Source organism: Colletotrichum chrysophilum (assembly GCF_026319265.1).
Source record: "Colletotrichum chrysophilum strain AFK26 chromosome Unknown scaffold_85, whole genome shotgun sequence".
Classification (NCBI taxonomy): domain Eukaryota; kingdom Fungi; phylum Ascomycota; class Sordariomycetes; order Glomerellales; family Glomerellaceae; genus Colletotrichum; species Colletotrichum chrysophilum.
In genome coordinates this window covers 165892-177906 of record NW_026517372.1, presented here as the reverse complement: position 1 = coordinate 177906, position 12015 = coordinate 165892, and the positions used below count along the sequence as shown (strand labels likewise).

Below are 12015 nucleotides of genomic sequence, written 5' to 3'. Positions count from 1 at the left end.
GTCGAGGAAGAGAAAGCATCTCGCTGTGTTTTCCTCGGCGAAGACGACAACATATTGACACGGGTGATCCAACAGTCTCAAGAACGCCGTGGTCGCTTGCCCTGTGCCGACGCTGGAAGCGACATGGTCAAAATGCCTCCATCTGAGGCACTGAGCAAAGACCGCCTTCTTCAGCTTTGAGGCTCTCGCAAGGGGAATCACCCAACAGACGGTGAAGCAGTGAACGAAAAGATGTATTTGAGCACAATCATCGAATGAGCAATTGTGTGCCTCCAACAATCTCAATGGTTCGCAAACACTGGAATGCGCCTCACCTCAATTTGGGACCCAGGGATGTGTTGCAACAACCTTGCCTCCTTCTGGAGTGAGAGAAAGTCAGGCAACTTCATTAGCGAGGACTCTCTCGGAACGAAGAGGCCAGTCCCATCCAAGTTTTCCACCACTTTGTGGGAGGATGTCTAGGACTCCATGTTCCTGAAGCACGTCCGTGGCTGATATCGAACTGAGTCTCCAAGCCAAAGGTGCAGATATCCGGCTTCCTGGTTCGAAGAAGCCGATATCATGGCCCTCTGGTAGTGAGGTGCACCTAGAGATGTCGCTTAGTCCTGTGGCTAAGAAAGGGGAAATTCTCCAGAAACACGCTCAGCTTTGCAATCGATTGAAAATTTCCGGATTTCGAACGTTGTCAACATGGCACTGAGCCGTTGTGCATCGAACACTGACATCGCCGAAGGGTCTGGACATCCGTCCCCTGGCAATGAAACTCCCTGCATTGACCTATTAACGGCTAAAATCGCCCGCTTCATTTCCACTCCTCATCCCTCTGCAACTTTGCAGATTACTGTCTCTGGTTATTCTAGACTATGTGAGGGCGAAATAGCCGGGCAGATTACAGCATGTCTTGACTCCTCTGAGGAACCCACGAACGCCAATAGATGGGGTTTTGTGAAACGGTCGCGTGGAAATGAAGAGAGACCTCGCTTGTCGAATCCTCGAGAGGCGTGTTCCTTTGCCATGTGCGCAACACCCTTGTCCATAATCATGAGCAACTTGGTCGCCCTGCGCTTGCATTGGTACCACGTCTGAACTCACTGAGGCATCAACCACCTGGGGAGCTCTCCCGTCAACGTCTTTAAAGACTAGACGTTCTAGACCACGGATAAAAGATGAGCCACAGGGTGGCTTTAGTCCACACGATGAGCAGGGCTGTGGCTTTCGGTGTTACGGCCGTCAGGTTAATGACCAGCAGCAGCCAAGTCATACGGGGTGGCCGGGCCTCTTGATTAGTATTACTCCCAAGTCCATGGAAGAAACTCATCCGGCCGCCGCAATCCGGACTCCGAAATCAAGATCCGGCCGTACAGCGTACTTCTGACAGAAGGCTGCCTGCAAGTGTATATAGGTATTGGCAGCGTCCAGATGGCAGTAGGCGGCATTGGGCGTCGCCATTGACTTCCGGTTGCTGCACATCGAGCATCCGCTGCAGTACGTGGTGGCTTGACGCACCTCATCAGGGCCGATCTCACTCTGTGATCCCACGTTGATGTTTGACTTGCCCCTTGCTTCAGTCGCTCTCCATTTCTGGAACACCAACGGCGGCATCCTCGTCATCACCATCGCCATCAACGCGAATGCTCTGACGTGTGGCCAATGATGCCATGCTCATATGTTGCTTTTTCTCTCCGTAATATACCTCATCAATGCTTAGTAGAAGTACGTTGATGTCTCTCCAAGTGTGTTGACCACGGCAAGGCAGGCTGTCGACCGCAAATATGCAAGGCCCACGCGTGGCTTCTGAGTTTGACGAGACTCACCCAGAGTCCCCATGAAATCCTGCGGAAGGCACCGCGACGCATGTGCCGGAAAAATGGGATCCGCTGAAAACGGCGATGATTCGACTGAGGTTGGTAAGGGTGTGAGTGGCGTTCTGACCCAAGACTTCCACAGCTGGCTTAGCAGCCGATGGTACAGCTCGGGAGGCTGCATCTGCAATAAGATACGACGCTACCAGGTGTAATTACATCGGTAACGCCTAGGGAGATCGGATGGAAGGATTGCCTGAAATTAGATTGGGCAGCTTCGTGAGACGGAACGCTTGTGTCGTGAACACGGTGCAACGGGTCGAGGTTACGGCCGCCCGCAAGGACCCGAACGCTTCGGATGGCAGAGTCGGGGCGAGGAGAACTAGAACCGAAAGCCAGATAGGCCTTGATATCAGATATTCGGAGTAAACGATTGACGTTCGTGACCTTACTTGCGCATGACGGGTCGAATGCCGAGTTCTCGATGGCCCAATCATCGGCTTCAAGCCTCATAATCGCACCACGCCGGAAAAGTAGTATCAGTTGCACGCAAGCGAATTGACAAAATAGCCCGTGATGAGAGGCATCATGATGTCAATGCCTGCCGCCAGCGCAAATGGGTCGTCCTGCCTGGATTAATGTTCCAGCGGGCCGCGGTTTTTGAACCGCACTCATGAAGCCATTGTGCTCTCTCGAAGTGATCGACGATGAGCTTAATTACGTAGTGTCTCGAGCTTCGACGAGCCCAGTGGTGTGGTTCTCATCTGACAATCTTGTCCAAGGTGGGTGTGATCGACGAAGGCAAAAGTGCAGCAGCATCATTCCCGTCAACCGAACAGCTTCCAATATGATGACATCGGCTCAACGTAACTGATGCGCTTCTAGTCAGCATCAAACATATCGTTCGCATGGAAGTGGAAAGAAATGCCTCAGTCTTTCACTGCGGACTGCGCAAAGTCGGAGGCCTGACCTTTGCAGCCGCTAAGGTTGTGGTAGTGCAGTCAATAATATTGCTTTTTCTTGCCTGCGCCATCCTCGTTATGCAGGTCTCAAGACTAGTTCCGCTGAAAGAGAAACATGAGCCACCGGATGTACAACGAAGAGGCCGCGAAAGCTCCCACAACCGCAACGCTGCATGCCCTTGTTGCTCGCCCACTCTTCATTTTTGGGGGAGTTTGGGGGGCAAGTTGATGTGTTGACAGTGCCATGGGGTGGCTGGATCGAGAGTTTGCTGTTCGACTAGTCACTGCTGCTGAGCTGCATCTCACAGCAGGTAATCAATAGTTGAACGTTTTGACTACTCAATCAAGTCAAGCCAGCAGTCCAAGGACAGTTGTACTGGATTCTCCGGCCGCTGAGTGCCGCTGCCAAAAGCTCTCAATCTTAAGCTCAAGCTCAGTATCAGATTTCGAGTGACGCGTTATCAGAGTCCCCTTGCTTATGGCCGTCTAGACCAGCACGTGGAGAATCAAGCGCAGGGAGAATGCGGCAAAGACTTCCGTCGGATGAGACTTCCCCGTTGCTACTGTAAGTTGGAGCCGTCCAAGTGTTGCCTGATCTAGGTGAGGGAGACAGCTAACATCCGATGATGGACTTGATATTTGGAAAAGAAAGCATCGGAAGTTGTAGTGCTGATTCGAAAACCTCAGCCTGCAGAGGAGAACACTGCGATGTTTAGTGCTGCCAATCACAAGCCTCCAGATTGAACCCGATCAGAAAAGGTCGATTAAGTGCACAAGCTAGCTTAGCTTCCCCGATCAGAGTCCTTGTAGCGGGCCTCGGCTTGCGCGCTTGCATGCATTCGGAAACGTAGGTTGCAGCCTCCGGAGCTCTTGTCTCAGTCGTCAGCTACGATGTTTCCGTCCTTAGACCGGTCTGACTTGATGAGACGGTCACCAAGGACCCTGAAAACAGGCACTTCGCCAATGGCAGATTTCAGTAGGCACCGTTACGTATCCTTGAGGATAAGGTTTGCGGGTAGAAATCCAATGAGGAGAATCTGGCCATCTCATGGACGACGATGTAACGGAGGCTCTTGAAACTGGCGTGATGCCGACACACTGAGCAGACGTGCAAGTACAGGTATGGTTGCGGTGGCAGCAAGCCAGCAACGTATGCACCGGACAGATCCGCCCGGTACCTAGTTTAAGTGCAAAGGAAACCTCACACGGGACCATAGGCGCCGAGAGATTGCGGTAGATGAGTGAGGTGAATGCAACGGCTATGATGGGTTCCTTGTCAAGCGCGCGCTCGTGCGCGTACAGCCAGCTGTGGCGAACCCGAGTCTCTGCTGGAAAACCGCTGTAACTGATGCGTTTTCGTTGGCCGAGCTCGCTGCTCGAATCAAGGTCCAGGACATGTCTAGTTCTGATGTCGACAGCCTCCTTGCGCAAATAGCTGGGCAAGCTGAGTGGCTCGTCCCTTGCATCTTTCTTATCATCCCTTAGGACACACTTGTTGCGCAAAGACGTGGGGACGACTGCACCGTTGGCAGTGAGTCTTATGCAACTCTCCCTGCGCGCGGATGATTTTCGGATCGCACGAATAGAAGTTGTAGAAGTTGAATATGCAATAGTGGTTGCAAGAGCCGCTGGCTGTCTGAGCTGGCGTCGGACCGCGAGCTAAAAGTGAGGGAGCACATCGGTGCGACGCAAGGATCATCAGGAGCTCTAGCACTCCCGAGCAGCCGTCGTTGGCGTTGATCCAAGTCGATGAAGGCCTAAAATCTGAATTCTGGACCCTGCATCGGGAACGTTTCGCGGCCGTACGGTAGTGTCATCTCGTCACAAGAACCAAGCCATTGGTGGCTGGACTGAGCTGATGACAGAAAGGAGACTTCGTGGCTGCGTTCGGCAACAGCAATGGCCGTTTTGGTAATGCGGAGCCTCGGCGAAGATTGATATGGAGACCTTTGGTCAAGGGTTCAATTTGTCAGACCAGTCGGGATTTTGCAAGGCCCAAATGTAATTACACATGGGCAGAAATGAGTTGCTTCCGAAGCTAGGGTAGCATGCTAGTGGGGGTTTCGCAGTTTTTTTAGTTTTTTTTTCTTGTTGGCGGTCTATTGCTGTTGGAGACAGCTAACGGTCTCGACACTCGGCTAGGGTGCGGACATGTCGCGTGTGCCATATGCTGTGGTGAAGTCAAGCCCTCGGCGTATCGCGATGCAGCCGAGCAAAACGCAAAGTAGCGAGCATGTGAGGGTTGGAACAAGACCTGGGTTGGGTTTTCCGTGGTTGACGCGGGGCGAACAGATTGGGGGTGCGAGGTCTGCGATGGTTGCGATGAAGTTCGTAGAAAAACTCGTCTCATGTTGTCAACGAGTTATGCGTTCGCATTAGCGGCGGCGATCTATACCTTGGGAGCAAGGTTGCATCTGTACTCCTGAGCCCAAATTGATGGCTGATGCAACTTGCTCGAGGGGCGCCGCGAGCGTTGCCTGGCCCTAGCCGTTGGGTTTTGGGCAAAGGGAGTTTTCCCCCTTGCGCTCTGACGATGAGGCGAGTCGTGTCAGTCGGCTTGACAGGCAAACAGGATGCGGACCAGCAGTCACCAGTGCAGGCTTGCAGCAGCGTGACCATGGAAATGGCAGTGGCAGTGTGGCACCCGGCGTTGAAGACGACGCTCGAGCCCGCCTCGGTTTGCATGCAAGCGAGAGAGGTGTGCTTGGGTGCGTGTGTGGTGCTGTCAATAAGAGACGCCGTTATGTCAAAGCTTCAACTTCAGTGGCTACTGGTCGGGAGCCGGGGTCGAGGGGAGTCGATCCTCAAGTCAACACGTCGAACCGGCGCACTGAGTGCCCGAACCATTCCTGATTCCGGGGGTTTGGCCGGCTTGAACAATTTACTCGTCAGGGAGAACCATAAAGTATTGCGTGCATGGCGTGTCCGAACGGATAAGCGACCCTTTCTGCGGGGGGCCAGCTGCCTGAGGTGGGCGCTGTAATTGCAGCATCGCACCAGATGTTCTGAGGTCATTGATTCAGGAGCTTTTGTCTCGTCTTGAGTTTATTCCGCATGTTTATTCCGTGGTCTCGGCGGCGGCGTGGCTTTTGCGCTGGAACCCGGGGTTTGCTTGCACGAAGACGGAGAATTCGAGTGGTGATTGATGTCAGGAGCGGCGAGTGGATGTCATCCCTCCACTGACAGTGCCGTTGACAGGGAACACGGGGGTTACACAGAGGCGAGTAAGGTGAAGAAGTCTCCGTAGGGCGATTGAGTCTTGGCCGGGATTGGTTGGCAGGTTTAGAGGCGCACTCAAGTTGGGGGCCTGTCTATCCCAAAGGAGGAAGCGCCGTTTGCCGACTTTCCATCCAGATTGGAGCCTCGAGGTTGAAATCTTGGACCGTGAGATTTGGTGACATTGTTGGTGGTTTTTTTTCTTGCTTTGACCTCCGAAGCCCCGTTGCGCGTCCCGCAAGAGAGAGGGGAACGGTCGGCACAAGAAAGATTCGAAGAGGGGCAGGGAGGAGCAGAAAAAAATGGTGAAAAAATCGGTCATACGGCGCAGACGATGAAAAAGAAACGAAACGAAACATTGTGATAAGTCGGCAACGATGTACCTCAGTTGTAGGTAAGGTAGAGAGAGGCATGCCGCATGCATGGAGGTGCTGCGGGAGAGGATCCGGGAGGTCTGGGCGAAATGACAGAAGCGTCTAAAAGCGAGGAAAGGAGCGACGTGATTGGGTCAGCAGGTGGTCACTTGCATTTGCATGCAGTTGCCGTACCTAAGGCACCTCACCTGGCCGCTTCCTGCCCTGCTTGCCTGCCTCCTCGCGCCTGCCTCCTGGCTCCTGCCTGCCTCGTGCTGCTCGCCGCCTCCACTGTCTGCAGGTACAGAGCAGGAGCAGCAGCCAGAGCACAGGGTGTTCCTGCCTTCTCCCTTGCTTTATTCACTTGGAGGTGAGATCGGGTAGGCACGATGGTGTTTCCTTCGTGCCTTTCTAGGCAATGTCATGTCATGCCGTCCTGATGTCCTCATCTCCTGCTTCTTGACTTCCTCCATCTCCATCACCTCGGGCAAGACTCAAGACTCCGGTGTATATGCAACGCTCGTGCCTCGTTCCTCTGATGAACCCTTGTCGCGTGCTCGAGCGCAGTTTACCTTCCATCATGACAATATTCACTCAATGCCTTTGTGTGCCTTGACTCTTGCTTCCCTAATGACTTTGAGACAGGAAACTCCAGAGTCGCACTTCTGCGGAGCTGTGCATTCAACCTTGCTGCTGTTGCCATTTGAGGAATCGAACAGGCGCCTTATCTTGGTTCGTCCCTCTCGCGCTCAAGCTTTGGGTCGCTTAGAGTGAGGTGCCCAAGCGGACGGAAGACAGACCCAGACTCAGGCCCAGCGACGATGGAGTCCTCGAGTCCCCTCTTTGCATCTCTTTTTCCCTGGACAACGACCCGACCACAGCGACGACAACGACGACGGCCATGTCAGTGCGAGCGTCCCTTTGGAGTGCCCTCGAGAAACATGGCCAGTCACAACGTCCGTGAGCCCTTCACAATCCCTGCCTAGCCATGAGCGAACCCCCCTGTCGTCCTTGCAGCGTTTCCACCCACATCCACTGAAAAAGTCCGCAGTTGCTCTTTTGGCGGCTCCATCACGGGTTTTGGCGTCCCACTTGCTCCTGCCCACCTCCAGGTGCACACTCAGTCCACACCAGTCACAGTCCGGTCCAGTGTGGTGTCGCCTCTCCCGTCCGCGGACTCATCCCCCGGTCTGCGCCTTCCCTGGGACGGAGACGCATGTGGCACCCGAGTCCAGAGCTAAGGGCGGTACGTACCTTTTGGCCCTAGCTTCATCCGTGGATGTGAATCTCTCTCCCAGTTGCCAGGTGCAGTCCAGTCCATCGTCCTCCACTCCCTCGTCCAGTCCCAGTCCCAGTCCCAGTCCCAGCTTCTCTGCGACCTTTCTCCCAGCTGCTGCTGCTGCGTATCCGTCCTTTTCCATTTGCTGGACGTACCTAACGCACGACACTAACTTTTTCTGCCTATCCGTGCCTGCCTTTCCTACCTTACCTTACTACTACTAATGCCGTACTCCCTCAACCACCACCATCACCCACTCTCGCTCCCACTACTTCCACTCCCGTCAGAGCAACCACCTTACATCAGAGACACCCGCAGAGTCAGGAAACGTCCAAGACAAGACAAGCCACATCTCTGAGGTGCAGCTCCCGTCCGCTGGGTGGCAGCTCGACATGGACCTGGACCTGGCCCTGGACCCAGAACGAACCGAACTTTGACCCGACCCAGACGGGACTCTCGACACCACTCTCGACACTGCATCTGAGCACACACCCTCCTTCGTCTTCTTTTTTCACTTCTGTGGGCGTGGGCCACTCGAGGACGACCTCTCCCGTCCCTCCAGCCCGCCGCCCCCTCCTTCATCACACCCCCCTCCTCAGCATTGGCTGTCTCCGGGTTTCAACACGCCTCGAGCATCTTAAAGCCTTCACTGTCTCCGGACCCTTCAAAGACCGTGTCCCTCCTTCGGCTCTGTGCTGATCTTCGGTCGACTCTTAATTCTCTAATCCCAAGACTCCGGGGTATCATACCTTAATTCCTCCCCTTCGGCCCATTCAGATCGGCTTCATCCTGTCTGCTCCCGAGTCACAACCGATACCTTACCTACCTACACTACAGCTCACAATTCACCTTTCTTTCCACTTTTCTCCCGTTTCTTTTTCCATCATCGGCCTCACCTGCCGTACTTTAGTGTCTTGCGCCCCTTCCTCCGCCATCAGGCTCCTTTTCCTTTTCTTATACGCGAGCCACCACCCAGACTTCGCTCGACCCAAAGCCAGAACCAGAACGCAGACGGCCCCTCTCATATATATTGCGATCCATCTCACCTCGACCACTGTCTCACCGAGTCGTCATACAACCTTCATCGCACAAACACGTCCTTCGGCCAATCACCCCGCGCCCTTCTCGATCAGGGTCTCTGTGTCACCCGTCTTCGGCTCATCGCCCTCGAACACGCTCAACCGACGTCGCGCAGGCGAGGAGGATCAAGTCAGCTTGTCTTGTGCTCAGCACTTCGCCTTATTACCCTCCTGCCCTCGCGTCACCATTGGTGTTCTGGATTCCTCACAGCCGATCCGGTGAGACTCGATTCATTCCACGTAATCGACTCTTGCCCGACTCCTTCCTAGACGGCAATCGCTCCTGCCCGGGTGTTCCTGCCTTCCGTCGTGGTCGCCGAGCTCTTGTCTCACCGTGACCTCACCTCAGCCAGCGTCCCAACATTGCGGCCGAGGCCTCTTACTCGCTCCTTCCCTCTCACACCTCGACTAACACAAACTTTTCCCTCTCACGGATTACTCTTTTCTTATTTCCTCTCCCTCGTCCCACCATCACCTCTTCCTCTTAACTTATAATTCTTAACTGGTACGTGTGCCCCGCGTCAACCCAACTTCTTTGTCGCATACACCTCTTCTTCCCAGAACGAGAGCAACTCACCAACACTTACACTAATAGATACACACCAAAAGCCGACTGGTGTCAGGCTTCAATCACCATGCCTAATAGTTTTGATCGCCTCGAGAGGCTCTTCTCTAAGAGAAAAGACCTCACGATTCAGACCACGCCAGCACCCTTCGAGTACACGGGGCCCAAAACCGCCAGCCTGGATCACAGCTTTCCTCAGCCGTCGTTCATTCGTCCCCGCGTTTCTCGGATGAAAGCCAGAGATGAGCGCATAGTAGCTTCGCAGAATGAAAGGCGCGCGCAAAGTCTCCCGGAGAACCAGTCCGAGCGCGTCTCAATCCACATCTCTCACTTGAGCAGTTCGAGCGCAACCACCCTCAACCTCCCAGCCCGCTCCATGTCACTTAATCAACGCAGAGAAACTCAGACAGTGGCAAGTCTGCGCGGCTTCGACTTTCCTGCTCCTCCCACAGGCCGCCTGCCGGCTTCGCCCGCTTGCGCTACGTCGTCGCCCAGAACTCTACCCGCAATGCATAAAGTTTCCCCCGAGCACCGCCACAGCTCTGTCATACTACCTCCGAGAGCTGACACCCCACCCTCTTCCGACCATGAAGACGACTCAAGCATAAAGAGCTCCCAGGTCGGCCGGCCCTCGTCGGCCATGAGCAGCGACTTGCCCACCCCCGCCGCATCACCCGAAATGAAGCCTGTTCACGAAAAGCGATCATCAAGAGATTCTGCAGAGCTGAGCCTGGCCAAGCGAAAGGCCGTCGCCGCTGCGACACGTCGTCGGAGAGAAGACAAGGCCGCATCATTACGCCGCCCCCGCGAGTCGAGGTCTCATCGGTCTGCTACGTCATCCAGCCAAATTCTCAAGGGAGGGGATGTTAGAGACTTTTTCGCCCTTTCCGACGACGACATCTTGGAGGAGCCAGAGTTGGAGGAAGTTCCGGACACGCCGATCATCCCCGCCCCCCTCAGGTCGCCTCCGTCGCCTCCAACCCCGGCTTCGACATCTTCTGCTCCCCGCTCAAGGCGGACCTCATCGATTTATGCCGACGACGTCGCCAAGGAAGGAGCTCTTCAGGTGGCTCAGATCGCCGCTAAGCACAATTTCGACCTTGTCTACATTGTCAACCTGTGGCCTGAGTACGCATCCGATTTTCCATCATCGCCGTACCGGGCTTCGCTGGACTTGTCCTCGTCACGGCCATCCAGCGTGAGGAACTCACTCCTCGGACCTATGGAGGGCCTTTCCGTGGAATCAGCGCCAGGCATGACAGGTCGCCTCCTCGCGGCTTACGGACTGTCAAACCTCAACAGCCCTTTCCGCATTTCTGCCAATGTTCAAGCCAAAATTCTGAAGCACGAAGGATGGATGGAGTACCGCAGCGATGACGCAAAGGACGGCGAGTTCGCTCGCGGTTACGGCCACGCTTTCCACACTGCTGTCGGACGCAGAGGCTCAGCCAACTCCAGCCCTCGCAGCTCAAGCTCTCAAGACATCTTGCACAACGATCGCGGCATTGTCTTTGCTGCTTATCGCTACCCCGGCAAGGATTCCACCGCGGCCGGATGCTCCAAGGAGGAGCTTGAGTCTCTCCGCGCCGATGCCGAGGGGCTTGTCGACTACCTCGTGGCGATTCACAAGGCCAGACGCCTTCGTGATCCCATGACCCTTCAAACACTCACCGATGAGGAAGAAACCTTCTCGTCATGACCAGTGAGGCTACACGCCTGACGCGCCTGCAGCACCCCAACCTGCAGCTACGACTGTTTTTCCGATTTACGCCATACGCCAGCAGTGGGACGGACCACAGATGATCAACGATTCTTCATTCTTTCACTTTTTCTTTGTCAGGATTTACATTCTATTGCGATTCGGTTTCTTCGATATGATACCACATGGAGAGCGTCGTCTTTTTTTATTCATGGCATCGGCTTCGTCATTTAGCTCAAAAGAGACAAGTTAGTTGTCTTCTGTGACGAGTTCGGGTGCTCTCTGTTCGACACCAATCTCAGGACTTTACGTGGATGGTAGTGGTGGACTGGGAAGGCGCGTCATGAAAGCGTGGCTCACGGTTGGCATGCGAGATGTTGGTGGACTGGTGTCTTCGGACTTTGCTACATAGCTGACGGGCCTCAGTCCGTAATGAATCAAAAAGCATCATGATTCCTCACTGTTTACTTGACATACCTTGCGTGATTGAATGCGTGTCCTCAGCGCTCGAGCGGCGGTCAATGTCTACGTCATGAAACCTGATGACCCTCGGCTTCACCGGTAAGGATCACTCAGAAAATAGCCACAACAATCCGATGTTTCCCAACCACGGACATTTTTTTTCTCGTATGCCCCAAATTAAGCACCGTCAGCCAGCCCGCATGCCCAGATAGACGAACCAACCCCGCGTCGGCCGGCGAGTCGTGGCTCCAAAAAGAGAGGTGTATCTTGGAGGCTGAGCTGTCAACGCCGCGCCGCAGCGGGTTGCCTCAAGGGTATCCGCTGGAAGAAAAGCCCGCCCGCTGCCACAAAGCAAGGTTTTCCGATAGAGAACGAACGCGAACAGCAGTTCAACGGGCGGGCAAGGCAAGGCAAGGCCTGGCAAACCGGCACGCCGGGGAACCCCCTTGTTGAAACTTCCCGCGACGCTGGTTGGGTGGGGGTGGAGATCCGGGTGTCGTGCGTGGTAACTGGGTGCTGTGCCCGCGGCGACATGGGGGAGGGGGGAAGCCTGGGAGGGGGGTGGACCTTGAAGCTGGAGGAGGAGGAGGCTCGCGGA

At 54.9% G+C, this 12015-nt stretch overlaps 1 protein-coding gene across 1 annotated transcript; it reads left to right on the top strand.

Moving 5' to 3' along the window:
• Positions 1-9764: 9764 nt before the first annotated feature.
• Positions 9765-10955, top strand: COL26b_009136 (uncharacterized protein; the record flags this gene model as incomplete). Its single annotated transcript, XM_053181877.1, has 2 exons — positions 9765-9773; positions 9876-10955. 2 exons carry the CDS (start codon positions 9765-9767, stop codon positions 10953-10955), a joined length of 1089 nt encoding a protein of 362 aa, XP_053034211.1.
• Positions 10956-12015: the final 1060 nt, after the last annotated feature.